Source organism: Salvia miltiorrhiza, chromosome 2 (genome assembly GCF_028751815.1).
Source record: "Salvia miltiorrhiza cultivar Shanhuang (shh) chromosome 2, IMPLAD_Smil_shh, whole genome shotgun sequence".
In the NCBI taxonomy this organism is placed as follows: domain Eukaryota; kingdom Viridiplantae; phylum Streptophyta; class Magnoliopsida; order Lamiales; family Lamiaceae; genus Salvia; species Salvia miltiorrhiza.
Genome location: NC_080388.1, coordinates 45292850 through 45309484, shown reverse-complemented (window position 1 = coordinate 45309484; position 16635 = coordinate 45292850). Strand labels below are relative to the sequence as shown.

At 39.4% G+C, this 16635-nt stretch overlaps 3 protein-coding genes and 1 long non-coding RNA gene across 4 annotated transcripts; 2 read left to right on the top strand and 2 right to left on the bottom strand.

Moving 5' to 3' along the window:
- Window positions 1-108: 108 nt before the first annotated feature.
- Window positions 109-2287, bottom strand: LOC131009594 (uncharacterized). Its single transcript, XM_057937008.1, has 6 exons — window positions 2272-2287; window positions 2140-2199; window positions 1253-2040; window positions 802-1128; window positions 570-713; window positions 109-474 (listed from the first exon to the last, which is right to left on the bottom strand). The coding sequence occupies exons 1-6, from the start codon at window positions 2285-2287 to the stop codon at window positions 109-111; spliced, it is 1701 nt and encodes a 566-aa protein (XP_057792991.1).
- Window position 2288: 1 nt separating this feature from the next.
- On the bottom strand, window positions 2289-2632 carry LOC131011663 (uncharacterized). The gene is made up of 2 exons (XR_009097067.1): window positions 2439-2632; window positions 2289-2370 (listed from the first exon to the last, which is right to left on the bottom strand). It is a non-coding gene; the product is annotated as an uncharacterized LOC131011663 (long non-coding RNA).
- A 2876-nt stretch (window positions 2633-5508) lies between these two features.
- On the top strand, window positions 5509-7216 carry LOC131009592 (probable receptor-like protein kinase At1g11050). Its single transcript, XM_057937007.1, has one exon. The coding sequence runs from the start codon at window positions 5537-5539 to the stop codon at window positions 7214-7216; it is 1680 nt and encodes a 559-aa protein (XP_057792990.1). The 5' UTR covers window positions 5509-5536.
- Window positions 7217-7403: 187 nt separating this feature from the next.
- On the top strand, window positions 7404-9181 carry LOC131011662 (uncharacterized). The gene is made up of 2 exons (XM_057939441.1): window positions 7404-7892; window positions 7958-9181. Exons 1-2 carry the CDS (start codon window positions 7770-7772, stop codon window positions 8360-8362), a joined length of 528 nt encoding a protein of 175 aa, XP_057795424.1. The 5' UTR covers window positions 7404-7769; the 3' UTR covers window positions 8363-9181.
- Window positions 9182-16635: the final 7454 nt, after the last annotated feature.

Below are 16635 nucleotides of genomic sequence, written 5' to 3'. Positions count from 1 at the left end.
CAACAATCAGAAAGTATATAAGTTCAATACCATCAAGTGCATTCAGAAAAAAAAAAAAAATTGGGCTAAGAATATCAGTACCATAAATAATTCAGGCAACAGTATGATTTAAGAACCAATTAATATCATGTTGGAGTTGAAGGTTGGATCTTTGCTAATCTTAGCGTAATTTTGCTGTGCCTCATTTGTCACTAGTATCCTCTTTTCGTTATGTTCCCATAGAATCAGTCTAGCACAATAGTGAACGCGAAGGACGCGGATTTGCCTCAGTTGTGATACTACCGACATACACTTCCAACTAGCAGAACAATCACCCATGAAAGTTTCTAGATGACGCATCATGTACACTCCGGTGTCTTCCTTATTCAAATGATCTGCCCACTTCAACTTAGCCACGTGAATTTTAAGTCTAAACACCTTTTTCGCTTTCTGCTCATCTCCCACGTGATGCATGTAATCAACAAACAATTTACGCTTCAAAAATAAAAGAAAATCAATTATTACAAATGAGCATTAATATCAAAAAATCGTACGTTATAAATAAAATTGTTTCTTAGAAATATACTTACAATTAAGTTGCATACAACTTCATACTTTGGCATATTGGCAGATTCATCCAAATTAACCATACTGTCTAGAACGAACATCCTTTCCCTTCGCATATCAATACAAACAGCAAAATACTTATTCCCCACTGTAACTGGTATGAAAAACTACACACATGGTTGCACGTGTCAATAAAAATGTAGCGAGAAAAAAAGTGGGATAAAGTTTACAAACATACATGAGTTGAATACTGACCATATCTATAAGTTGAAGCGGCCTCCTCTTATACTTGCATAACTCATGGTTCATTGCAAAATTGAATATAGCACTCCGTTCATTGTAATCAATTAAATTTTCATTAACCACACATATCCTTGCTTGAGATTTCGGTTGGTGCTTATTATCTGAACCATACCTAGACGGCAATTTCAATGGTTCACGCAATCTGCCTATACCAAATCTTTGTCGTTTCATTTCTATTCGCTGGCGTTCGCGTAGATCATTGCTCGACCAGTTCAACAAAACGGGGAATACTCTCTTAGTGATTGCTCCACTGATGTTGATACGATCAACATAAAAAAGCTGGAAAAAAATTTAAAGAATATATTAATTGGTTTACAGAAATTATATAAAAAATGTAACAATATACATATTTAAATAAAACATGCTAAACAACAATATAATCTGTTACAAAACATATACTTACCACCAGAAATAAAGATGGACCTATATACATCTTTGATTCGTCGCCATTCCATGTGTCTCTATTCTCAACCAAACTTCTTAGCATATATTCAGCCCAATCCCACTTGTCGAGATTATCGACGTCAAACAGAGTATACAATATGTGCGGGTGAACTGTTACATTAGAAAAGCTTTCAAATAGTGAGAAGCACATTGCAATCATGAAGTGTCTCTTAAACCAAGTTCCTCCATTCTTACAACGGACCATTTCATTAAGTACAAGCCCAATCTTGATTTTATCGCGATTCCCAACACCAAACAAGGAAAACCACTCATCAAATAGCGCATGGTTCATTTGGCGATCAAATCTTTTGATCCTTTGAACTCCTTTCGGTAAACCAAATACACGATAAACATCATCTACTGTAACCTTCAATCTAAAGTTAGAACTGATTTCTAGTTCACATGTTTTTGGGTTGAAACTTTTCAGTGCCCAATATGCAAGTCTGCCAGGAAGCTCCTTCACTGTTAAATCCAATAGATAACCAAAACCAGTATCTCGAATTGCATCTTGTTGGGCAGCATTAAGTTTCAACAAAGAATCGTGGAATGATGCTAGTGTTGTCCTTGTATTCAAAGATAAAACTTTTGATCTAGTTATCTGAGATGGACAACCGATGGAATTAGCTTTGCTTACAAGCTCTCCACCATTATCATCGTCAACAACAATGCATTCATTCCTTACGGTTACTGGTTCAGAATATTTGACATTAGTGTTTGGATACTTCTTGTTATAACCTGTGGATTTGACTTAACGAAACAAAAAAAGACTGTAAAATGTAGGACAAACAGACAAAACAAGCAATATATGGATAGCTATAAGCAAACAATTAAAATTGCAGATCTTACCAGGGGTAACATCAAATATATTGATGCGACTAGCAGGTCGAAATGAAATAGGTGTTTTTCCTACATATACATAAGATATTTAACAAGAAATTGTGGTTGTATTAATGAACTATTAGGATGTAATACAACTACGCGTTGTTGGCAGCATACCTTTATCACGTCTGAAAGTCTGTGAATTTAGTAACTTTTTTCTTTTCTTATCCGGTGAAATTGAAGAATCACTTGTTGTATCTGGGAAAAAACTTAGAATCTCATGTTAAATGAACTTAAAAATACAATTCATTTGGATTAACATTTACCTGCAACGACAAAATCATTGCCATGCTCCAACTCCATCACTAACATACATTAATAAAATTTAGAATGCCAACAAACGAAATTATTTAATAAATGTATTGCATGCATTCATGATCAGTGATTGTTCGAATATTGGTTCATGATATATAACAAAAAGTTCTTTAAAACAGAACAATAAAGAATATCAGATACAAGCAGTTCATCGAATAAGAATCTTTGTTCTCCACAACACCAAAAAAGGTCAAATTTGCGTAAAACCCAACCAGCATAATAACTAGTAGCTTGATAGGAAATCTATTGCAAAGTTTTATCCATGAACGGTTTATATTTCAATCGAAAAAAAATGCAGAACTCACAGTCGATTGAGACGATGACGAATCACCAGGGCGATCAAATCTTCAAATCTATATTCTGTGAAAATAATGCTTAAAATAAAAAATATCATTGCCAGTATAGCGTAACAAACAATATTTTTACGAAAGGCAATGGCGTGATTCACGGGATTTGTGGAACGGCTGAAGTTCTGTGAACTATGAGTTCACCTTTTTACCCTTCTCGGTTCATTAAAACCAAACAAATAATATTTAAATTCATTAAAACAATCAATTCGAAAGAAATCTTGATCGTTGATATTATTGAGATCAATGCACAAGGATTGGTCTTTATTCTCCATCTAAGGCAATGGTTGTCATTGAATGCAACCCTATATATATATATATATATATATATATATATATATATATATACTCCCTCCGTCCACCAATTAAAGGCCTCTATGAAAAAACACGGATTTTAAGAAAAAATGTATTTTTATTAGTTGAGTGGAGAAAAGGTCCCACTTTTTAAGAAAAAGTGTATTTTTATTAGTTGAGTGGAGAAAGAGTCCCACTTTTTTGTAAAGAATCTTTGACTTTTTTGATTAAATAATGAATAAAAACTTACCAAAAATAGGTAAGTCTTGTTTTTGTGGACGGACCAAAAAGACAAGTAGGCCTTGAATTGGTGGACGGAGGGAGTATATATATTCAAACCAACTATTAAATCTATTAAACATTTACCCATATTTAATTTTATAATTATTGCCTTATTATAATATCTTTACATAGCAATATGTAAAATGGAAGATTAATATTGGTCCCTACAAAAAAAAGACGATGGTTACCTAGTCAATAATGAACGGTTAATTTGATTAACGTAGTTATTTGATTTTTTTTATAAATTATTACTACAATTTTTTTATAATTTACAAAATTGCCATCCAAATTACTTTAAAATTAATTTTAAATTAAAAATTATCTTTTTAATATGTTATTGAATATTGATTTTGTATTGAATTGAGAAATTGGTGGACATTTATTTTAATTTTGGTTTATTTTGCCTGACATAATTTTTTTGAAATGTTTGCATAACATAATTTATTTGGTTGTTTGACCGTATATAGTGAATTGGGTAATTTCAATTTAATGGTGTTGAATTAGTTCATGCCTGAATGATGGTGAATTAGTGGGGTGTGAGTGTATTCTAATTTATTTATAACCTTTATATTACATTTATTTTTAAAATTGTCATTCAAATCAATTTCAAATTGATTTCAATTTGAAATCAATTTAAAAATGAAAACTGTCTTTCTAATATAGTATAAATTGGTCTGATGGTGTAATGATCTGAAAGCAAGGTTTCCCCGCCTGGCTTACGGATATTATTCATTGAAATTTGAAATAACATATTTCCGTGGTTTCCTCTTAAAAATTATTTTCCGTAGTATAGATTATTTTCAGAATCAAATCATTGATCGGTTCATACAAATTACCACTTTAATAAAAAATTGAACAAAAAATATTAACAATATAATTGATTTGATTCATACGAATAATTGATTTTCTAAAATACTTAAATTATGGTTCTCACACTCAATATAATTCAGTTTTTTTTAAGAAAAAGAAAATAACCCTTTAAATGTTGATACATTTAATTCTTAAAAAAATGTTGATACATTTAACATTTTAACAAATCTTAATCGATTAATTATGTTAAGATGTAATTTTATTTTAAAAATATATTGATTTTTATAGATAAAATATAACTTAATTATTTTTTTAAGATTTGGTTTGTAGTTATTAAAATCTACAATGGAAAATTTAAACATTTAATGGAGATAAAACTGATTTGAAAATATATTTAAAACCACAAGCTTGAAATTATGACTATAATTGATTGGAGAAAAATTCTACGGTGATAGAAATAAGAGTAAGAAAATATGGCCGCAGCTTCAGGCAGGCTTCGCAGGCTGCTCAGGACGCGCGGGATGGCCGTCACAGCGTCGAAGAGTTGCAGACATACCGGGCACTCCGGCGGCTCCGCCTCCTAGCTCCACAGCGGGCGGCAGCGGCGGATCCTTGACTTGCTGCATCTGGGTTGTTTTTTTCCCGCGGAGCCGCTACGTCGAAGTTTCGGCAAAAAAAAGAAAAGAAAAAAAAATAATGGAGTTTGAACTAAGATCTAATTTACTAAAATAGCCTAACCAATCTGAATATTTTGAGTAGTAGCTTTATTCGGTTACGTGACATTTCTTATTATTATTTGAAATACAAGTCTATCGATTTCTCTCTATAATCTCTCTCTTAAAATGAATGTTTAATTCTTGTATATTTCAATACATCACATGTGATCAATGTTCTTTTCTTTAATGGGTAAAATAATGCTATGAGTCTATGACTATAAGCTAGTGTTTAGATTTTTGATCTCTTATGCCTGCCAATAAAAGGCAGGAAATTTGGTGCAATATAAAACAATAAGGAAGCCCCACATTTGGAGTTTGAATTGAAGTACCCTTTTAACCAAATGATTATAAACGTGAAGGGTCGGTTGGTTTGACCTTTCTCGGTTTTGACCGTTGAACCAACAAATCATACAGGAAAGTTGAGCTTAAACAGTTGACACATCTACATTTCAAATTTGAACTCTTTAATCCCAAAACGTGCACTTGAACCACCTGCAGCAGCCAAATTTGATGCTGACCCAACACTAATCCTATTAATTAAATTAAGATTAAGAAGCATGCAAAATGCTTTACTTTTCTTTCCCCGACCAGAAAAACAAAATGAGCATTCTCTTCTTCTCCTTGTTCATCTTCATCATCAATGAAGCAGCAGCAGATTCAGCCTCATGCCCCATCAATTTCGACTACGTGGGAACCTTGCCGTGGGACGCCTCCCTCTGCCGGCGGCCCCTACAATCACCCGGCTGCTGCCAGACTCTCCGCAGCCTCTTCGGCGTCGGCCTCGCCCAACACCTCAACCGCACCTCCACCTTCTACCTCCCCAACCTCAACACCTCCTCCGCCTGCATAGCCCAATTCGAAGCCAAAATCGCATCCATGTCCATAATCACATCCCCACTCCCCATCTGCTTCAACGACACCGCCGAGTTCGTCAACAACGCCTCCTGCGCCGGCATCGCCACCGTACAGGACTGGATCGACACGGCCGCCCCCGCCTCCCTCCCTCTCGAGTCAGCCTGCAACGGCGACCTCACCGGCCTCACCCGCTGCAGCATGTGCGTCGACGCTGGCCTCAGGGTCAACTCCTACCTCGTCTCCTCGCATCCCAACTCCACCAAATGCTTCTTCTTCGCAGTGCTCTACGCCGCCGCCATCGCCAACGACTTGGGCCCTGAAGACGTGAGATCCGCCGCCTGCATATTCGGCCTGCCCCTGTCCAGACGTCCAAGATTAAACCACAGAATTGGAAGATTTGTTTTCGGGTTCGTAGGGGGTCTAGTGGGGGTTTCCGGCTTCGTCATCCTCTTCCTGCTCTACACAAAGTGGGAGAGGAAGAGGAAACATGATTCCATCCATGAAAGCTACGTGACGTCTGTGAAATCCATGCAACCCAACATCGGAGCTAGGTTTTTCCATCTCCGAGAGCTGGAGAGAGCCACCGATGGATTCTCAGACAAGAATTTGATCGGACAGGGCGGCTTCGGAGTTGTCTACAGAGGAACCCTCCCCGAAAACACACACATCGCAGTGAAGCAGATTCTGGATTCAAATTCCACAGAAACGGACGACGATTTCACCAACGAGGCGCTCATCATAAGCAGGATCCGCCACAGGAACCTCCTCCCTCTGAGAGGATTCTGCGCCGCCAGCGACAGATTCCACGGCAGGAGGCGCTTCCTCGTCTACGACTTCATGCCAAACGACAGCTTGAACGATCACATCTTCACTTCCAACGATCACCATCAGCAGCTATCTTGGCCCCAGCGCAAGAACATAATCCTCGACATAGCCAAAGCGCTGGCCTACCTGCATCACGGGATCAAGCCCGCCATCTACCACCGCGATATAAAGGCCACAAACATTCTCCTCGACGCGGAGATGAAGGCCAGAGTTGCGGATTTCGGGCTAGCCAAGCAGAACACACAAGGCCAATCCCATCTCGCCACCAGGGTTGCGGGAACTCACGGCTACCTAGCGCCAGAGTATGCTCTGTACGGGCAGCTGACAGAGAAAAGCGACGTATACAGCTTCGGGGTGGTCGTTCTCGAGATCATGAGCGGCCGGAGGGTGCTGAACCCCTCGCAGAGCTCCAAAATCTTGATCACGGATTGGGCGTGGGAGCTCGTGAAGAGCGATAAGGTGGAGGAAGTTTTCCATGAGTTTATAAGGGAGGAAGGGCCCAAGGGAGTGATGGAGAGATTCGTGAGGGTTGGGATTCTGTGCGCTGTTGGGATCGGATCGAAAAACGCAGCAAAAATAATTTTTTTTTCGAAATTATAAATGAAACAACTATTATTTCATTCCAACGGCATTAACGACTTCACGTTAACATGATGAACGAATGAGAAAAGAATCTCATACCTTTTCGCACTCCGGTTGACGTCGGGATTGGAAGCAATCGGCTGCTCGCAGGGATCCAAGCGTATCCCCTCTATCAAGTCCACACTTTAGCGACCGTGTCAAGTGATTTTTTTTTCTTTTAATTTCTTTTTCTGCTGAATTGAAAATTTTATTGAAATAAAAGAGAGAAAGGAAAAAAATTGGGCAAGCCCAAGGAAAATACAAGGCCCAAAGACACAATCACAAAGAAAATCCAAAGGATGTGTGCTATGGAATAGAACCACAAAATGTGGTAAAACAAACAAAAGAAAAAGAAAAACAAGAGGACAGCTCTTGAGAAACAGAGCAGGAGAATCCGCACAGGCGGATAGCTCAGGAAGCTCTGCCTTGCAGCTCAGGCGAGAAGGTCTGGCGGGCAACTCTAAAGCCAGTCAGCTCCGGACAGCTCTGGCGTGAAAGCTGTGGCGGTCAGCTTTGGAGCCTCCGCTCGGATATGACGTTCAGCTCTGCGGTCAGCTCTGGAGCCTCCGCTGTGGGTCAGCTCTGTTGGTCTGCTCTGGCGGTCAGCTCTGCAATGTCAGCTATGTCGGTCAGCTCTGCAAGGTTAGATCTGTCGGTCAGCACAGCGCGGAAAGCGCTGGCAAGGAAATCCGCTCTGGCGGAAAGTACTGGAGGGGGCAGCTCGGGCGGGCAACTCTGAAGCCGGTCAGATCCGGACAGCTCTGGCGTGATAGCTCTGGCGGTCAGCTCTGGAGCCTCCGCTCTGGTATGTCGTTAAGCTCTGCGGTCAGCTCTGGATCCTCCGCTATGGATCAGCTCTGCTGGTATCTGGCGGTCAGCTCTGTCTATCAATTCTGCGCGTACAGCTCTGCAGTCGATACTGCGCTGACATCACTGGTGGTCAGCACCGTGAGCTCTGGCGTGTCAACTCTGGCGGTCAGCTCTGGAGCCTCTGCTCTGGTATGTCGTTCAGCTCTGGCAGTCAGCTCTGGAGCCTCCGCTCTGGCATCTCCGCACTGGCGGTCAGCTCTAGCGCCTCCGCTCTGGAGAGACGGTCAGCTCTGGTACCTCCGCTGGCATCGTTAATCGTATAATAAACATGTTGAAATAGGATACAAGTTTTGAGGTCCAAACAACAATTGTATCTTCCACTTTAAATCCAAGTGTATGCAGTAAAACCTCCAAAAGAAAGAGAACAAACAAAACAAAATAATCATCAGGAACAAAGAAGGTATCGGGATCCTCATTATGCAGCCATCCAAACTTCTCCGTGAAAAGGATTGGCCAAATTCTTCAACGGAAAGTTATCGAGTCCACACATTCCCCCGGCCGTCCAAATCCCTCATCACCTCCCACAAACAGCTGTTGCACTGAGGCACCTGCTGCAGATCGGCAATGGAGTCGGAGCCGGAGGAGAGGCACCTGCTGCAGATCGGCTGATGGCGCTCGGCAGATCGGTAGATCGGGTAAATGCCCATGAAAACGATGGGTCGGAGAAGATGCCTTTGAAAGTCGTCTGAAAAGGTGGCCATCCAGGCGTGGAGTGCATCGAGGGCGACGCTGAACTGAGGCGGCGGAGGAGGAGGGGGTGGTCGGAGGGAACCCAGGAGCCTCCAAGAGAGAGAGTCCTCTGGTGGTTATCACCAGATCGGATCGAGGTCGCCGGTCTAACCTCCAGCAGTCCGCCTCACTCAGATCCACCGCCGCCGTCGTCAACTGTCTCGGCAGCCGCGGCCTCTCGTGGATCCGCCTTGTCAAGCGGAGGGCGACGCTGGCGCAGGGATCGCCGGCAGAGATGGCGAGGCTGGCGGAGGGAGAAAGGGGCTGGGACCTGGGAGAAAGGCTGCGGTCTGCAGGCTGAGCACGGGAGGGGGAGAGGGGCAGCGGCGGCGCCGCTGCCCCACAGCAGGAGGCAGTAGTAGACTAGAGGTTGCGCGGTTTAGAGAGAGAGAGAGCGTCCGGGGAAAAGATCAAAATTGGAGTGGCGACCGTGTCAAGTGATTAGTTCTTCGCTAGCAAAACTAAGCACTCTTGTGTTGTAGAGAAAATCAGAGAGAGAGCGAGCAGCCAGAATGAGAGAGAAAAGAAATCTGTAGAACCGTTTTTTAACTCTGTAGAGAAACAATCCAATTAACCCTATAATTAACTGCCTTAATTATAGAATTAATTTATTTCTATAGTTACGTCTACTCAATAGACGCAGCGTTCCTTTTTCTCCAATCTAGAGAATACCCGGATATCTTATATCCGGATACAGCTACATATATATCCATATATATAAATCTGATTTTATTAGATTTAAAATTAATCTAATTAACTTTATCTCTAATTAAATTAATCCTATTAATTTATTATAGAATCAGACTTGTTAATCGAATTATATTCAACAAAACTAATTTAATTGAATATCTAAATTAACTCATTAATTTAGAACAAGTCTCAATATAATTAATCAAATTAATTAATTGGATTTAACTATTAAATCGATTCAATCTGACACATTCTACTAAATTGTGTGTGACCCTCTTAGGTTCACGAGTAGCACTAGTAACAGGCTTGTAACACTTTACAACTTAATTAATTTATCAGATAAATTAATTCACTTGAAATTAACTATTTAATTTCAAGAACCTATAAACCATGGGACCATCTAGCAAGTAGCATGGTCATCTAGCACTATGTGAAATAGCGAGTAAACCTATTTTGATTATGAATCGTCATACACGTACAATCCTTCTATCATCTAATTTCCCAATTGGATATTGAGTATGGAATTAAATCGAAAACTCAATATAATCCAATAATCATATTTTCAATTGAATTCAATAACTCTTTAATGAATCATAATTCATTATGCCCTGGCCAAGGTCTTCAAGTTATGAACAATGAAAACTATAGGAAATTCTCTTGTCTCACAAGTAATAGATTCTTTATTGACCACTCATTAATCTCCATATAAGTTCATATTTCATCCAACATAAAATCTTTAGTGATTGACTAGCAATCAGAAAATATATCAAAATGAAATAGAACTAATACAAGATTACTATGATGTCTCAAGTCAAAGGACTAATCGTATACTATCATAATATAGTAATTCTTATTTCGATAAAACAAATTCCACATAAGAATTTCTTTCGGGTCAGTTCGGTGTACTTGTTCTCCAACAAGCACCCACATATATACACTTACGTCAACTACGTTAATGTTGATGAAACGCAACATTCTCATCTTATGAGTGTGCATCATATGTGCGAGCTATTTCCAACAATTCAATATCCTTTTCTTGAATAGTTATTTCACTCGGAACTATTTTAAGACCAAAGCTTTAAAGACATATTTCATAATCACCATCATATGCATGATCATATCTTATAACTCTTTATGGTCTAAGGACTTCATCTAAATCGCATAAGTTATTAAAAACAAATACATTAGATAAGTAAATGCCTTTATTAATATAAATTCCAATGAGATTGAATTTACATATAAATAAAAATGACCAATCTAATTGGTGCGCCGGGTGTAACTCTTTCAATATCCCACTCGCCCTAGCACCAATCACCCGCGTATCTTAGACCCATCTTCTCAAGATGTCCTTCGAATACCTTTTGTGACAACGGTTTAGTAAGTGGATCTGCTACATTTTCTGCTGAAGCAACTCGCTCCACAACGACATCACCTCTACCAATGATTTCTCGAATCAAGTGGTATCTTCGCATAATGTGTTTGGATCTTTGATGAGATCTTGGTTCTTTAGCTTGCGCAATAGCTCCATTGTTATCACAGTATATAGGTACTGGATCAACAGCTGAAGGAACGACACCCAACTCTTGAATGAAATTCCTTATCCAAACAGCTTCTTTTGCAGCATCTGATGCAGCAATATATTCAGCTTCTGTGGTGGAATCAGCAACTGTTTCTTGTTTAGAACTTTTCCAACAAATTGCTCCACCATTTAAAGTGAATATAAACCCTGACATAGATTTGGAGTCATCTTTATCAGACTGAAAACTAGAGTCGGTGAAACCCTCTAGTTTCAGTTCCCCACCTCCAGATCAAAAATAAATCCTTAGTTCTTCTCAAGTACTTAAGGATTGATTTTATGACCTTCCAGTGCTCTTCACCTGGATTAGACTGATATCTACTCGTGACACTCAGAGCATGTGCGACATCAGGTCTTGTACATAGCATAGCGTACATAATACTCCCTATTGTAGAAGCATAAGGCACACGTGTCATTTTTTCTCTCCCTTCAGGTGTCTGAGGAGACATAGCTTTAGTGAGAGAAACACCATGACTCATTGGCAAGAATCCACGTTTGGATTCTTCCATGTTAAACCTTTTTAACATTTTGTCTATGTACATGGACTGAGATAATCCAATCATCCTTCTCGATCTATCTCTATAGATCTTGATTCCAAGGATGAAAGATGCCTCTCCCAAGTCCTTCATGGAGAATTGTTTTGACAACCACATCTTTGTTGATTGCATTAATCCTATATCATTCCCAATGATAAGGATGTCATCAACATAGAGCACAACAAACACCACCGAGCTCCCACTAGTTTTCTTATACACACATGGCTCTCCAGATTCTTATGAAAACCAAACGTTTTGATTGTTTCATCAAATCGGATGTTCCAACTTCTTGAAGCTTGTTTGAGTCCATAGATAGATCTTTGGAGTTTACAAACCTTTTGTTCATTCCCCTTAGATACATATCCTTCAGGCTGCACCATATAAATGTCTTCCTCAATGTTTCCATTAAGGAATGCAGTCTTTACATCCATTTACCATATCTCATAGTCATAATATGCAGCTATGGCAAGTAGAATTCGAATGGACTTAAGCATCACCATTGGCGAAAAGGTTTCCTCATAATCAATTCCTTGTTTTTGAGTATAACCTTTTGCGACCAGACGAGCTTTAAAGGTAGCCACATTACCGTCTACTCCAAGCTTTCGCTTGAATATCCATTTGCATCCGATAGGAATTATTCCATTTGGTAGATCCACCAAGATCCATACCTCGTTAGAGTACATGGATTCCATTTCGGATTGCATAGCTTCTAGCCACTTATCCGAGTCAATATCTTTAATTGCCTCAGAAAAGGTCCTTGGATCATTATCCATAGGTTGTTCTTCCTCATCATTTTCCATCAATAAGTTCAACCTATCAGGCGGCCTCGAAACTCTTTTGGACTTTTCACGGGGCTGTGTATAAAAACATTCACCCTTTTCTGATTGAGTATTTTCTACCACAACAGGAGTACTTTGTGGTTCTTGAGTTTCATCAAGTTCTACAATCTTATTGCTTCTGTTACACAGAAATTCTTCCTCAAGGAAAGTAGCATTTCTCGAAACAAACACATTTTGTTCCGAGGGATCATAGAAATAATATCCAATAGACTCTTTTGGATATCCCACAAAATTACATAAGATGGATCGCATATCCAACTTATCTCCCATTAACTGCTTCACATAAGCAGTGCACCCCCATATCCTAAGATATTTGTAAGAAGGTGTTTTGCCAAACCATAATTCATACGGCATTTTGGGTACAACTTTAGATGGCACTCTATTTAATAGATGTGTTGCAGTTTCTAAAGCATAACCCCAAAATGAAAGAGGTAATGTAGTGAAGCCCATCATAGATCGCACCATGTCTAACATGGTCCGATTCCGGCGCTCAGAAACTCCATTGAGTTGAGGAGTGCCAGGTGGCGTCCACTGTGAGAGAATCCCATTCTCTTTTAGATAATCAAGAAACACACCGCTTAAGTATTCACCTCCTCGATCAGATCGAAGAATTTTAATACTAGAGCCAGTTTGTTTCTCCACTTCATGTCTGAATTCTTTGAACTTTTCAAATACTTCAGATTTGTGCCTTAAGAGGTACACATAACCATACCTAGAGTAGTCGTCGGTAAAAGTTACAAAATAGTGATAGTTCCCACGAGCACCCACACTTAGTGGTCCACAAACATCTGTATGGATCAAATCCAAAATATGTTGTGATCGTTCCACTTGTCCCACAAATGGTGATTTGGTCATCTTTTCTTTGAGACAAGATTCACAAGTTGCCATCCTTTCCTCGGTTGAAAAACCAAGCAATTGAGACAATTGATTCACCCTTCTCTCAGAAATATGACCCAATCTTGAGTGCCAAAGATCTATGGAACTACGATCATCTAATTTTCTTTTACTTTGTTGAACATGCAAAACAGGGTTTCGAGGCATAATAGTATAAAGACCATTAACCAATACACTAGAATAGATTAAAGAAGCATCTTTAAAGATAGAACATATTCCACCCTTTATTGAAAATTCATAACTTTCTCTATCCAAAACTGGAATAGAGACGATGTTCTTAATCAAACTAGGTACGTATAAGCAATTGTTCAAAACAATCTCAAAACCACTATCAAGAGCTAAGTGAACAGTTCCTACAACTAAGGCAGCAACTCTTGCTCCATTGCCCATGCGTAGAACCGTCTCTCCTTTGCTCAACTTCTTAGTTTCCACCATCACCTGTAAATCATTACAAAGATGTGAGGAACAACCGGTATCCAATACCCACGAAGCATCGTTAACAGATAAGTTAACTTCAACATAGTACATACCTGAACATTTCAGGCTTGCAAGATATTCTTTGCAATTCCTCTTCCAATGACCAGGCTTGTTGCATAAATGGCAAACATCTTTGGATTGAGAACTTTCCCCTTTCTTTTTCCCAACTCCACCCTGTGCCTTCAACTTGTTTGGTTTAGATGAACCTTTCATCTTTCCCTTCCACTTCCCCTTCCCCTTGTTAGTCTTGGCCTTGTGAGCTTTTGACGAGGAGGAGGAACCAACAAGAAGAACCGGCTTGTCCTTTTTCATAGTGGACTCCGCCGTCACAAGCATATTGACAAGTTCGGGAAGACTAGTTGTCATGCTATGCATAGTGAAGTTGACGACAAAAGTGTCAAATGATGGTGGCAAAGACTGCAACATGAGATCAGTTTGCAGTTCAGCTTCTATCTCGACTCCAAGAGATCCCAACCTTTCCATGAGACCTATCATCTTCAGCCCATGAGTTTGGACCGAAGAGCCCTCAGTCATACGACATTGGAAAAGTTCCTTAGATATCGTATATCTTTGTTGTCTAACACTTTCTCCGTACAACCTTTGTAAACGGAGAAGGACCTCATAAGCCGAAGCCACACCTTCATTTTGCCTTTGAAGTTCATTCAACATCGATGCTAGCATGTAGCAACGAACCTGCAAATCGTCATCCACATGACTTTGGTACTTCGTAAGCACCGCTTCTTCAGCGTCATCAGCAGGTTTTTCAGGCATTGGGGCATCCAAGACATAAGCCTTCTTTTCGCAATTAAGAACAATTCTCAAATTGCGAACCCAATCAACATAGTTAGGACCGGTAAGTTTGTTTTGGTCAAGGATAGATGTTAATGGATTTTTCGACATTGTGCAGACAATCTACAAGTAAGATGCAGAAAATTAGCAGATGATGAAAAATATATTCAATTAATATAAGGTCTTTAATTATTAATTGTCTCCCACTATTTTATTCAAATTCCATAACCCCAAATGAAATTCGGGAAATCAAATTTCCTAGAGGGAATTGAAGCCCAACAAAATATATTCCATACCTCAATTCTATGAGCCCATGAAATACTTTTATCGGTAGTCAACTCTTTGACAATTATATCTTTATATAACATTCAATATTATTTTACATCACCTTTCCTAAACACCTCAAATTTATGAGCCCATATAGTACTAAGTGTCAAGTTATACCCATCAAACATTCATGTAAATAAAGCATCAATGCGTTCCACGACTCATGGACAACGTAGTGATAAATTATTCCATGAGTATCTATATACTTAGTAAAAATCACAGCTTTCCATCACCAAACCACGTACTCCATGACTCATGGCAAGTGATATAGTGTGGTAGCATCTCATGATTTTACTTTTGATATGGTAGGCTTGGAACGATGAATCCAATTCAACCTGTCCAATTTAACTTGAAATATAACTTTATAAAAGTTTCAAAAACTTGGGGATTTAATTTTCAAGACCTCATCGAAACCTATTAACTAGGTGGGTTATATTAATGCAAACATCATCACATGATTCGCGCAAATAAGCATTAAAAAAAATACTAGCAAACATGCTAAATATATAAAGCGATGGGATGATCATAGCCGTTCCTATGCGACCCGTTTCGAGCCAAAAATGGGTCAAAGGACAATCTAAGGGATTTTAAAATGAAAGACCTATCTATTACATCATATGTAATCCCATACATATATGGGCCTTGAGCTCCTCTTATTTCTTCGCCACGAATGTCCTCCAAAAATACAATGAAAAATAAAAACCTCACTTTCTATTCTACACTCATTGCATAAATGAAAAACAATTACATAGAAAGGAATAAGAGGCTCACAGTCCCCATTTTAAAACCCAAAGTATAAAATAAATAAAACCATCACATGGGTTTAGGCTCATGATCATCCCCAAAATAAATCATGCTAACATTCATCACATGATATAAAGCATAATAAATTTACCAAGTGGATTTAATGATTTATTTCATTATTCAAAGCATAAAGTTTTGATTTTGCATAAAACAATTTTATCACATTGTTAGAATTAACTATTAACTCTAAAATGTCAAAATCACGATTCGCATCGGCATGCCGTGAGAGCTACTGTGCACGCCGAGCCGCAACAACAATTGCACACGACGCACACAGCAGCACGCACGCACACAGGCTGCACAACACAGCAGCCTTCGTTGAGGCATTTCGCCAAACAGGTGGCGGGCGAGCCAGAAACGCAGCAGCGCACCAGCAAGCCCGCACCACCTGTGCGAACTGCACAACAGCAGCATGCTTATGGCATTGTGGAGCCTAGGCTGCTCACAAAACAGCCCAAAACTCAGCATCATTCAGCCCCAAACTCGCGCGCTCCATTGCCCTAGCGAGTTTGAGCGAAACCGAGACAAATCTCGGTACTTATAGGCTACACAAGTGACATGGTGCATATTAAGGCATTCCTCAATGTCCATAGTGGTAAAGGCGTCGCACGCCATGACCAGCCATGGCAATTTCGTGCCCAATCATCACCATACAATTTGCGCCTTTAAGGTGTTCGACAAAATGCCACAGTCAAGTTTTCATTAAAAACCATGCGAATTTTCAGATTTCCTTCATACTCTTTGAATAACAAAATAAACTCAAGCATAATCAACAATTAAATCATGCCAACAACGAACCAAAAGCATCACGTTAACGTGAAACCGGGCTCTGATACCACTGTTGAAGGAATATTAAACTGAATTAAC